Source organism: Capsella rubella, unplaced genomic scaffold, assembly GCF_000375325.1.
Source record: "Capsella rubella cultivar Monte Gargano unplaced genomic scaffold, Caprub1_0 scaffold_5, whole genome shotgun sequence".
NCBI classification, from domain to species: Eukaryota; Viridiplantae; Streptophyta; class Magnoliopsida; order Brassicales; family Brassicaceae; genus Capsella; species Capsella rubella.
In genome coordinates, this window is record NW_006238919.1 from 6,766,111 (window position 1) to 6,779,233 (window position 13,123).

A 13,123-nucleotide genomic window follows, 5' to 3' on the forward strand; every position below is an offset into this window, starting at 1 on the left:
TATAGAAGTTGCTTTTTAGGTGTTGAAGAAGGAGATGAACTTGTTTAGAATCTATAATTGTGTTTGCCTTTGATGAGTGTTGAGGTTTCTATATGGTATTTTTTTGCAGGTGCTTTGAAGATACCTTTCTTATTCTTAACTAATGGTGAGCCTTAACTATAGATAGATTTTGGATATTTATTACGAATTTCTTGGATTTTTTTTTTCCTCATGTACATGTTTCATTGGTTATGGTAGGAGGTGGCTTGCCTGAATCTAAACGGGCATCTGAGATGAGTCGTTTATTAGGTGTTAATGTTTCTCCATTGCAGGTTGCAATCTTGTCACATCAATTCCTTTCTATTTTCTTTCCGCAGATTGTTACGGTGATAACTAAGCTGGTTTGAGTAATTGTAACACTTTTGGATGTACTTTCTTCGATATTATGGCAGATGCTACAAGGACATTCACCTTTCCGGAAGCTTGTGAACAAGTAAGTCTGCAAACAACTTACAAAAGGCACAGGACTTTGCAAACAATTTTACAAGAAATTAAGGATTTTATGATCGCATAGTCCTGTAACGAAACCATTGGTTTTGTTAGAACATTGGTTAATGATCGTGTGGAACAGGTTTGGAAATGAGCTCGTTGTTGCAGCTGGAAAAGGGGAACCTGCTGCGGTGATGTCTAATTATGGTTTCAAGTAAGCTCAGGGATCTTTCTTGAGTTTTCTGATTTTTGTTTGTTTGTGATTCACACTTCTATTTAGGTAAGTAATATATATGTGCTGGTGTTTTCAGAAATGTCATTTCAATGGACGAATATGCCTCTTACTTTGACAACATTGATCCCTTGGCACCATATAAGAAATTTATGATCGGGCAGGATGGTCACAAGGAGCTTAGATCAAGAGAAAATGTTCTATCCCAAAGAGTTCAGGCAGCATTTATTGTTAGTGATCCAGTCGATTGGAGCCGAGACATCCAGGTTTCTCATTCCCATTTGTGATTCAAATTACATTATGTTTTTCTTCGGTGATACTTATCTGATACATGTTATTTTCGTTCTTCTGGTTGAAAAAGTATTATAAGCACACATCGTTATAAACATGAGAAAGTTGAGTTTATTTCCATGTCACTGGATTCGCGATTGTGTGGAACAAAAGAAAAATAAAACACAATATGGTTTCTTGCGGTAGATTTTCATAGATATAGTGGCAGCAGATATACGTTAGAAGTTTTGGTGTTCACAGTGAATTAAATAATTAATATTGATTGATGCTTTTCATCAGGTTCTTTGTGACATTTTACGAACTGGAGGACTTCCTGGGAAAAAAATTGGACCTCAACCTCATTTGTATTTTGCCAATGACGATTTAGACTACCAGGTTCTGGTGAATCCATTGTTATTTGTCCATTCTTTTGATTAACTATATGGGATACTGATGCATTGTGATATAAAGGCAGACTGCGTTTCCTACTGAACGTCTTGGCATGGGAGCTTTTAGAATCGCATTAGAATCAATCTTCAACAGGTAATAATACCCAAAATCAAACACGCACCTTCCATATGACACTGAACATCTTTCAAGAAACACAAAAACTAGTCTTCAAAGACATTATATGTGTGATACTTTTCCTCATTTGTCCAATTCAGTTTTGCATGATTGAGTTTAAATACATACTTGCAGAATCCATGATAACCCTCTGGAGTACACATCTTTTGGCAAACCAAATCCATTTGTGTTCAAGAACGCAGAAGATGTTCTGAAAGAAATTGCCACATCCCCTGATTCCTTAAAACAAGGAAGTCGCCACTTCAAGACCCTCTATATGATCGGAGACAACCCCAAAATCGACATCAGAGGCGCACGGCAGGTTTTGTGCTCTTTCTCTCAAGACTATAGTCGGTCATCTCTCCATAAAACATTCCTCTAATCGTACGTTAAACTATTAGTAATCTGGTAAAAGTAAATCTGTGTGACAGGCCGGGGCTCCTTGGTTTTCAATCTTAACAAGAACCGGAGTTTTCAAAGGGAAAGATAACCATGCCGAGTTTCCTGCTGATCTGGTAAGCAACACTTAAACCTTTGGAAGGATCTTATTATTACTCCCGTAATTTTATGTTCATGTGAAACTGGTTATTACTTCTTCAGGTAGTTGACACCGTTGAGGAAGCAGTTGATTTTATTTTGACAAGAGAATCGGCGAAGCAAAGCTTACTGATGAGTTAGGTGACCTTGACTCTCATTTTTTCTGGCCAGTCCAAGTATCTCTTGACGATTTGAGACTTTATTCAACTTTTTAAACATATTGGTGATTTTCACGGCGAGGCCAAAGTAAACAGAATCTAGAGTAACATATTGAATCCAGAAGTCTTCTTTTTGACACAAAGTCACAAAGGGTTTATCGATTGTTTGAGATTATATTCAACTTTTTTATAATACTGTGATCTTCATAATTGTGATTACATTATTACTATACTAAATCGAAAGATCATTATTTTGGTTTTAAATCGTTTAAATTCTCTTCCAGTTAAAGGTTTGTAAGGATCTAAGACAAATTGGCATTTATGAAGAAACCTTAGTTAAACAATAATTATTAAGAAATCCATTTCTTACCATATCTTGCATAAAAATGCAATTTGTATGAATCTTAGGCAAGTCACCTAGTAGCAATATCACTTAAATCTTATAAAACAAATTTGGTTATAATCCACCAATTCAAATTTAAACCGAATCCAGCATAAAACAGTAACATACAGACACTCACGACACTTTCTTATCACACCCAAAACTGCAGTTACTTCAGCTCCACATCTCCACAATTAAACCGAAGTAACCAAAACCTGTACTCTCCCCTTCCCTAAAATTGATTCCGACCAATTATATAGTATGAAATTATATTCATCTTTAAAAATGGTTGGTGATTGCTGACCAAAACCCTAGTAAAACGATCTACCAAAATGAGGTTGATGAAGGTTTTGAGGACGGAAATTCTCATGACTAACTCTACCATGCAGTGGAGGTCGCGGTGGCTCTGGCAGTGGCGGACCAGTTCTTACACCGTACTCGTGCCATTGTCCCACAGGCATTGGTTCTTCACCCCTATATCTATCATCATGCCACTGTCCCACAGGCATTGCTTCTTCACCCCTATATCTATCACCGTGCCATTGTCCCACAGGCACTGCTTCTTCACCCCTATACCTATCATCATGCCTATGGTGAACCAAATGACCATTTGGTTCTCCGTTCAAGGGAACTCGTCTATAAGTATCATCTAAAGGCTTAATATGGTTTCCAAACAGAGGAGCTTCATTAAATTCTTTAAGCCCATTATAGTATCCGATATACCTGTTTCGCTTTTCTATGAGATCATCATAACCCTCTTCCTCTCTCCTGTGACCTGTTTCTTCTTCAGCTCTGTTGCCGTTTCCCATGCAAACTCTTTTGTTGTAATGTATTTCATGAAGAGCGCTGAACCCGTTTCTGTAGTTGTTCTGAGGTTCATGTGGGTAAACATGGAGTGACGGCACAGGAGAAGGATGCTCCACAACTGAATGTTGGCCAAAAAACCTATCACTAAGATGTGTTCCAGCGATATTGCCATTGAATGGCAGCACTTCAGAAGGACGAGGCTCCACAACTGCTTGCTGGCCCAACAACCTATCACTAAGATGTGTTCCAGCGATATTGCCATTGTATGGCAGCACAGAAGGACGAGGCTCCATAACTGCTTGCTGGCCAAACAACCTGTCTCTACGAAGTCTTCCAGCCATATTTTCATTCAGTGGCAGCATAGGAGGAAGAGGCTGCAAAACAGCTTGTTGACCAAACAACCTATCTCTGAGATTACCATTGGGTGGTGGCACAGGAGGACGAGGCTGCACAACAGCTTGCTGGCCAAACATCTTGCGTTTAAGATGTCTTTCAGCAATATTGCCGTTAAGTGAGGGCACAGGGGGAGGAAATTTCACAACAGCTTGTTGGCTACACACCTTTTGTTTGAGATGTGTTCCAGCAATCTTGCCATTGAGTGGTGTCGGCACAGGAGGACCAGGCTGCACAACCGCTTGCTCGCCAAGCTTCCTGCGTTTAAGATATCTTCCAGCGATATTGCCATTGAGTGGCGCCACTGGAGGATGCTGTACAACAGGTCCTTGGCCAAATAACTTGTGTCTGAGATCTGTTCCAGAGACCTTGTCATTAAGGAATTCAAATATGTCTTCGACTGTTCTGTCTATGGAGCTGTATATCTTTTTGGCTCCTAGGCCATTAACCCGCCTTGCAGCATTTTGAGACACGTCTGTAAAATCTTCAACCTGTAAAACACACGGAAAAATACAGAAAACATAAGAAAAAGTAAGAATGCAAATGTAATATTACTGAAAAGAGTTTTCATTGAGTTTACACTAATAAACCCAGCGCCAACTTTTTTCCACTTTTTTGATATCCAAAGACCATTCAGCACACTGACGCAGAGCCCTTGCCTCCAAAGGAATTCTACAGATTGCAACTGCAAGACAGAAATGTTTTTGTTATAACAAACGCATGTGCTGCAGCTTGCTTTTTTAATGGTGTTGGGTTTAAAGGTAAAAAAGATTAGCACCTTAATAAAAAAAGTCGCAAACAGTTTAGCCACCGATTCTTGATTACGCTGTCCCCAGTTTAAGAAGTTTTGCGTTCTTTTCTCCACCTTCAGAGGATCAATTCCATCTGGAAAGGAAGAGGGTCATTAAATGTCAAAACGGAAAACTATATAAGCAAAAGCAAGAAGAGAAGGATAATAAAATAGGAATATGATTCTAACAAGCACTGGAAAAGACGAGTATCAAACGCATGAAATATGAGATTTGACAATCATCAAATGTCCTGTTGGTGTATCACAAGCTTAAAAAAGCCTAAAGAGAATTTGTAGACTTTAAAAAAGCCTAAATAGACCACACCAAAAAGAACAAAACCATCATAGTTATCTTTTACTAAGTTTAATGTTACCTTTAAATAGCATAGAGAAGGGAGGTAAAATGGGAGGATTTTGAGTCTGCACATAAGACAAAGGAGAAGCAAATTAGACTCGGAAGTATTTAGTCATTGTACATTCAAAGTTTCTCATACACCTGAATAGTATCTGATTGGATATAGAGTCATGTGTAACTTAAAATGATGCAATAAACAACCTAACACTTTTATCCTACTTGCTTATAGAGAGTTAATTCATCCAACAAGTAAAAGAAACACATGAAAAAGACGTAAAATTATTCCCCATTAAACAGCCAGACTAACTACCTACTTGAGCATCCAACACGAGTAACTGAGTTGATACCTGTAAATGAAGAGCGACTAGCAATGTTATAGATACAGAGTTCAAGGTTCTGTGTAGCGCACTGTTAACTTCATGTGCTTTGGCCCAATGCTTTACCTGACATATGAGAATAGTCACATTAGTAGATATATTGACTACAACTACACATATCTGTAGTCGAATTAACCCACAAAAAAAAGAAACAATCTACATGCTCGTTTTGAACTCTGAATACTTCATCAATGTGAAAATTATGGTCAGCCAAACAGTTCCTAGAATTTTAAAGTTCATGTTGTTAACTTTTGATGAAATAAAAATCATAAAAAAATACTGAAGAGACTTGGAAGAAACTACAGCAACAAACCATAGGCAGCTCAAACGAAATCTAAACCCTGAAAACTTCAAGTCATTCAGGAATTTTTTATCATTTTAAATTCTGTTGAAAAACTCACAAGTCATTAGTACTATAAGGATAACAAAAGCCATTAGAACAGAACTTAAAATCTTACCAGCATACAAAGTTTTTGAAACCTGCCATCAATTTGAGATACAATGCGAATGATCTGTGAATTTAAAATGCCGTCTTTGTTTTCGACTGACAAATCACATTCAACAGCAGTCCCTTGATCACAGAATTTGACAATTGGCACCTTAGCAGTGACAATAGACACAACATTCCGAACATGCCCTTCTCCTACAAAAGAAGTATAGGCAAGATATATATGAAATATTGAAACTGATCATTTTAAGAATGTTGTATTCAAGTGTCACTATAATTCACATGTAGATACCAAGAAGATTTCCATATTGATTGTATCAACTGTCAGGGTTTTTTTAGGATATATGAGAAACAATAATGGGAGTTTAAATGCACCTTAACAACTTCTAGTGACTTAAATGCCTCAGTACTTATAATTTCATTTCCCATAATGGAATCAGCAACAAGATTGGAACAAATCTCTTACCTTCCAAAATGCGGAGCTTTCTTGTAAATCTTTTAAGTATCTGGAGCTTCTTTTCACGAGGAAGTTCAGATGTTCCATTACCAAAGTTAATAGACACATCCAAATCACTCTGAGGGGTATACATATCCATCACAAAAGACCCATACGCCTCAAGGACAGGGCTGCTCTCCTCTGAATTACCTAATGGAACACAACAATAAATAAAACCTCTGCCAACTTTCGATATCAGCCAATCTAAATAAGATTTAAAAAGAAAAAGACTACAAAATCAATCTTATATTTACCATAAATATCTACAGCCATAGCATTAAGGTTTTTCACCAATTCCTTCCTAGTTTCGTAATCAGCAGAAACCGGTCGAAAAGAGCCGTAGACATCATTTAATACCTTATCAAAGTCCAGTAAGATATAATTATCAATCTTGTATCTCTTTAACGCTATGGAAAAAGCGTTCTTCACCTTCTTTCGAATTGCTGACATCCATAACCCAAAGAAAACAAGAATGATTGAACAATCTGAAATGAAACACAATCTAAGAAAATCTCATCAAAGAGTGACAAAGTATTAACCTTTACTCGAAACATTTTTCTCCACAGCCACAATTCCTCGAGAATCCATCATACTTGCCTCTCTACTCCTTATCTATCTAGAAGCAGAGATACCAAACCCTGCAAATAACATAGAAACCATTCACATCAAAACTAATGAAACTGAAAGTGATACAAAGATTGGAGTCAAATTACGAATCCCCAAAATTTATAAAAACCTAGTTATCATCGAAACTAAGATCTAAAGGAGCCTTTTTTATACATCATCCAAGTAAAGACTCAATTTTTAAGCATAGATTGGATCATACTTCTACTAAGAAGTAAGGTAGAGGTTTCGTAATCCAGAACCTCACGCAAAATCTGAAGGAAAGGAACAAAAATTTTGAGAATTAAGGAAAGGGTTCGAACAGAGGAAAAGACGACAAACCTTGTCGGGGAGGTGCGGTTGTTGTACGGTCCCGTCCGTACGTGAACCGTGGCGAAGAGACAATTCCGAGCAAAACCCAATTGTATGGAAGAGAGAGAGAGAGACGAAGGTGGCTGTCTCGTTTTTTTTTTGTTTTTTTATTTTATTGTATTTTGTCTTTGTGAAAAGTAGGTTAATTCGGTATTTATACTAGATGAGTATTTTGGTATTTTACTAGATGAGAGTATCCGGCGCGTATTTTAGGTTTCGAAAAAAAATGACTAATGTACATTAAAATTTATAAGTGTTATTTTTATATAATATTATGAAAACATATGTTAGGAACTTTAAATCTATGTTTTTATAAAATTTTACATTATTTTTGTTTTATGTATATATTATAGATTATTTTTTTTAGTAAATAATTAATGGTAAATAAATATTTAAATGATGTAATTTATAATTAATCAAATACGAATTTTAAAGTTAACTTGTATATTTTTTATATTTTCTAGAATTAACAGTTTTACAAAAGTCAATTTGTTATGTGCTATAAATGGTAAGGTATTTGTTTAACGAGGAAAGTAATTTCATCTTTGACTTAAATCATTTTGTAATCAATAGAAAGATTATCATGTATAATTGAAATCTTCTAATGCATTTGATTGGTTAACAAAAGAATTTACTGACTTAAAAAGAACCAAAAAAAAAAAACCAAACTTTTAAATTTGCTATCTAATTTTCACAATAAATTTTTCTTTTTCTTTTTATTACATGACTCCGTTGTATAATTTCGGAAACTAAACTGGGACTTGACTTTAGTTTAACTCGGGATTATGTTCTAACATGAACTAATTAAATCCTAATCATAGACCAAATAGATTTACACTAAACTAGAGAGACCAACAATAAATTAACTAAAGCTAATTAGACCTCTGAATCTCATTAGAGCTATCTTTCTTGAAGATTTTGAGTTTTATTGTGGATATTTCATTATGATGCCAAAGATATTACTGAATCTGAAGTCATTATTTTAGTGATAAATATAACGAAGAAACGAAATTTAAACAGTTTATCTTAAGACACAAGTGACATAAGGTTCGCTAGCTACAAATTCTCCAATCCAAATTTAAGTAAGAACCTTACTGATGAAATGGTCTACCAAAATAAGGATGGGGAACGTTTTGAGGACCATAAGGTGGCGGTGGCGGTGGTAGCAGCGGTGGCAGTAGAGGAGGAGGAGGACGAGGCTCCAATACACTTTGACGGCCAGAGAACATAGGAGGAGTTCCAGCGATATTTCCAATGTATGGTGGCAGAGGAGGAGTCTCCAAAAGCCCTAGTTGGCGAGACAACCTGTGTCCGAGATCTGTTCCAGCATTGAGTAGCTGCACATGAGGAGGAGGCTCCATGACATCATTTTGTCGAGACAACCATCGTCTGAGTTCTGTTTCAGCTTGCTGGCCAAACAAACTATGTATGAGTTGTGTTCCAGTGACCTTGCCATCGAGGAATTCAATAATGTCTTCGACAGTTTGGTTTATGGAGCTATATATCTTTCTAGCTCCTTCTTCATTAACTTGCCTTGCAACATTTTGAGTCACGTTTGTAAAATTCTCAACCTATTAACATACACGGAAACAAAACAAAGATAAGTAAGAATGCAAATAAAGATTGCTGAATAAGATCAGTTGTTAAGAAAAAGTTTACATACACTAATGGACTCAACGTCGCCTGTATATTCCCATTTTTTAGATATCCAAAGACCATTCAGCACACTGACGCAGAGACCTTCCTTCCAAAGGTACTCTACAGATTGCAACTGCAAGGCAAAAAAACATATTTTCAGTATATAATAACAAGTATGCATATGTACATTGCATCTTGTTTTGGGTTTAAAGCCAGAAAACAAAAAAAAGATTAGCACCTTAATAAAAAAAGTTGCAAACAGTTTAGCCACAGATTCATGATTTGGTTGTCCCTGGTTTAAGAAGTTTTGAATTCTTTCTTCCACCTTAGGAGGATCAATTCCCTCTAGAAAATCACAACTGTCATACAATATAATGTCATGACAAAAGCAAGAAAAAGTATAACAAATAGTTACCTCCAAATAGCATAGAGAATGGAGGTAAAATGGGAGGATCTTGAGTCTGCGCGTAAGACGAAGGAGAAGTAGATTGGTTCAAATTATAAGCATATGCAAGTTAAAAGAGTAGCTGAACAGTTGATACCTGTAAATGAAGAGCGACTAGCAAAGTTATGGATAAAGAATTCAGGGTTCGGTGTACGGCGCTGTTAACTTCATGTGTCTTAGCCCAATGCTTAACCTGGCAGATGAGAATAGTCACATTAGTAAACATATTGGCCAAAACTACACATATCTATCTATAGCTTGGTTGAACTTTTTGAATGCGCTTTATTTATATGCAAACTATGGTTAGCCTTAATGTCCCTAGCAATTTATATTTCATGTGTTTATATAACTTTACTGAAAAAGTCATTAGTAATTAGAAAGATAAATGAAAGTGTCATAAATATAGAATTCATCAATATCTTACCAACATACAAAGTATATGAAACCTTCCATCAATTTGAGATACAATGCGAATGATTTGTGAATTTAAAATGGCGTCTTTGTTTTCTACTGACAAATCACATTCAAGACCAGTCCTTTGATCACAGAATTTGATAATTGGCACCCTAGCAGTGAGGATAGGTTCAACATTCCTAACAATCCCTTTTCCTACAAAAGAAGTATTAAACATAATATCTATGAAACTCATCATGGCATGTTCATTCAATTGTCCCTCCATTAATAAAGTGTCATTCCCTGTTTAAAAAATCCCCGTCTAGATTCGATTATTCCCAGTGTAATCGTTAGGCCCACCCTATCCGTTTCGATTAATGACTAATCCCCGCCTAACTTTTTTGTCGGTTATTAAACATTATATTGAGAATTTGTGATGTTTTGCAATAATTTATGTTCAAAATTTTAATGAAAAACATAAATTTGGCTATAAAATTATGATTTTGATATATTTACTACAATTTTGAAACCAGTTTTATAGTTTTGTATGTTATACTGTGTTTTTTCATTACCAGTAATTAACAATATATATATATATATATAAATAAAATAACCCTAAAACTAGTCCCCGATTTTCTTGCTAGGCGCTAGGCCCACCTCAGCCGCCCGACTAACGCCTAGCGATTTTTAAAACAAGGGTGTCATTTAAGACTAAAAATTTTCGGATTCAATATAACTGTCATTCTAGATTTGTCGGTAAGATTTTAGTTATAACTTAAAAGCTATATTGCAATAATGGAATCAAGAGCAAGTTTAGAACATGAATAAGCTAAAACTCACCTTTCAGAAAATGGAGTTTTCTCGCAAATCTTTTAAGTACCTCGATCTTCATTTCACGGGTAAGTTCAGTTGTTCCGTTAAGAAAGTTAATAGACACATCCAAATCACTCTGCCTAGAAAACGTATCCGTCACGAAAGACCCATATGCCTCAAGGACCGGGATGCTCTCTTCTGAATTACCTAATGAACAACACAAAGACGAAGATTAAAGAAACCTGGCTGATCTTAATAAGATAACGTGGATTACAAGTAAATCTTATATTACCGTAAATATCTTCAGCCATATCATTGAAGTTTTGCACCAATTCCATTCTAGTAATGTAATCAGCAAAGACAGGCCGAGAAGAGCAGTAGATATCACTTAATACCTTATCAAGGTCCATGAAGTTATAACTATCAATCTTGTGTCTCTCTAATGCTATGAACTCTGAATTCTTCGCTTTCTTTCCAATATCTGACATCCATAAACCAAGGAGAAACGATTGAGACACTCTGATGAACAAAAATGTGTTCAATAAATGCTTTTTTAGCATAGATTCAATATATATTTCAAGCCAAAGGTTTCAGAAAATTAGAAGCCAGGGGAATGAATTAAGGAGAGAAGCTGCATTGGACTCAAAATGATTTTGGATTTTTTACTTTTTAGGGAGTATTTATACTAGTACAGTACCCGAACTACCCGCGCATTTTTAAAATATTTTATCTAATATAAATTAAGGTAATTCGTCTAACATATTGATTTTATTTATTTATGTACCATAATTTTATTGAACATAGAAGACTAATATGCAATGCAACTAATTATTATAACATGCAAAAAATGGTGGTAGAGATGACGTTTAAATTTTGCATGAATGAAAAAAAAAGTTGAATAGAAATATAAGTTAAAGTCTCCTATCATTTAATGTTTTGAACATAAACAATTTCCAAATTTAATGATGTATTGACTTTTATTATTTTATTTTTAATAAATATAATTAATAGCTTTTTGCCAATAATATAATTACTTATATATATATATATAATTAATAGTTTATTTTGCCAATAATATAATTATAATCTTACATATTTAGTTTTTAATGTTTTGAGGTATTCAGTAAGGGAAGTTATTATATCTTTTGACTATTATAATCTTTTTATTACAAATATAATAATTGAAAATTTTCTATTATTTTTTACTATAGTTAAACTAATGCATTTGGAAACTTTTTAAAGGCATTTTATTAGTCAACAAAATCATTTTGCTAATTAATTTAATATGGAAAATATTATAATTCCATTAAATGATATAATTTAGTCAACCTAACTGGACTTGAGTTCTTTGGCTAGTATATATATCTTGCTCTGTATTTTGTTTATCTTTCATCCATATTTATAAATTGCTATTGTAGTCTTCATTCATATATATGTCATGTCCTTGTCTTTTTTAATTAGCCTCAACATCTTTTTCATGCTAATGTCACCTGGCCATGGTGTTGTTCGAGTCGGCTCACCAAGACTTTTGCATATGTGTATTCGAGGAGATACAAATGTCAAGTCACATATATCCGAACAAATGGGTATGCATGTTTCTTTAATAGATAATACATATATGTTTATGAGTCCTTTCATTCATGTATAAGATATATGATATATCATGATGATGTGAATTATTTGTACAGAGTAAAGTTGAATAATCTAGCCAAATGTACGAGAGAGCATGTTGAACTAAGATTCCGAAGTAAGGAAATATTTTTAAAAATAAAATAAAATCAGTATGATTTCTTCCTTATTTACGTTTTAACTTTGAGTTGTAACACTACATATGTAGGGTTGGAGGAAAAACCATTCAAAAGCGAAGCTTGAGAATTACGAAGGTATAATGTTTTATACATTTTTGGGTTATTGCATCATATTGTTATTCAATTCTTTATTTTTGGTGTTACTGAAAAAAATGAGTATTCATTCACCTTGACTTGGAATGTTATTGTATTACTCAGCTATATTATTTTCAGAGGCCATAACAGAGCATCTACTAAACCTGCAATAATATAGAACTGTAAACACTTTAATTTCAAAGTTTTAAAGGTTTGATATTATTGTAGGTTTAGTAGCTTTGTTATGGCTTTTCAGAATAATGTGGCTGAGAAATATAATAACACTTCATGTCATGGTGAATGAATACCACTCTTTTTAGTTTTCAATAACATTAAAAATAAAGCATTCCAATCATTGTTCAAATGTTTTAATTAATGTTTATAGCATATACTCAATAAATGTTTCAAGCCAATGTATCAGAATCCAGATCCAAGCAAAAAAAATAACACAAGGAATTAATTAAGGAGAGAGTTTTCACCATATATACAATGATCTAGACCAAAATGGATATGGGTTCGGACCGGGTCGGACTTAAACATATTTGGGATTTGCAGGTTTCTTGCGAGGCCAGGCTAACTCCATTGACATGTATAGTAGAGAGTATTATTGTACTGTATATGTAATGATGTTTTATTTATAAACCATAAATTTCTATGAAAATACAAGATTAATATGCAATGTAGTGATTATCATTTTGC

The 13,123-nt window shown here is 34.5% G+C and overlaps 3 protein-coding genes across 4 annotated transcripts; 1 reads left to right on the top strand and 2 right to left on the bottom strand.

The window, feature by feature from the left end:
• The first annotated feature begins 104 nt into the window (after positions 1-104).
• Positions 105-2,493, top strand: LOC17885961 (uncharacterized protein YKR070W). The gene is made up of 10 exons (XM_006293284.2): positions 105-145; positions 238-311; positions 432-472; positions 611-682; positions 780-966; positions 1,271-1,366; positions 1,446-1,513; positions 1,670-1,856; positions 1,966-2,049; positions 2,135-2,493. The coding sequence occupies exons 2-10, from the start codon at positions 273-275 to the stop codon at positions 2,210-2,212; spliced, it is 852 nt and encodes a 283-aa protein (XP_006293346.2). The 5' UTR covers positions 105-145; positions 238-272; the 3' UTR covers positions 2,213-2,493.
• Positions 2,494-2,579: 86 nt separating this feature from the next.
• LOC17887510 lies at positions 2,580-7,364 on the bottom strand. 2 transcript variants are annotated; one of them, XM_006290560.2, is made up of 10 exons: positions 7,223-7,364; positions 6,817-6,915; positions 6,532-6,720; positions 6,248-6,427; positions 5,792-5,976; positions 5,304-5,399; positions 4,976-5,021; positions 4,590-4,696; positions 4,392-4,496; positions 2,580-4,302 (listed from the first exon to the last, which is right to left on the bottom strand). In XM_006290560.2, the coding sequence occupies exons 2-10, from the start codon at positions 6,866-6,868 to the stop codon at positions 2,923-2,925; spliced, it is 2,340 nt and encodes a 779-aa protein (XP_006290622.1). In that variant the 5' UTR covers positions 6,869-6,915; positions 7,223-7,364; the 3' UTR covers positions 2,580-2,922. The 2 variants fall into 2 exon arrangements, with proteins under 2 accessions (XP_006290622.1, XP_023638245.1); XM_023782477.1 differs by lacking the exons at positions 6,817-6,915; positions 7,223-7,364 and having other exon boundaries at positions 6,635-6,722.
• A 979-nt stretch (positions 7,365-8,343) lies between these two features.
• LOC17886804 (protein HESO1) lies at positions 8,344-11,029 on the bottom strand. The gene is made up of 8 exons (XM_023783138.1): positions 10,834-11,029; positions 10,569-10,748; positions 9,760-9,944; positions 9,433-9,528; positions 9,306-9,351; positions 9,129-9,235; positions 8,916-9,023; positions 8,344-8,823 (listed from the first exon to the last, which is right to left on the bottom strand). The coding sequence occupies exons 1-8, from the start codon at positions 11,027-11,029 to the stop codon at positions 8,344-8,346; spliced, it is 1,398 nt and encodes a 465-aa protein (XP_023638906.1).
• Positions 11,030-13,123: the final 2,094 nt, after the last annotated feature.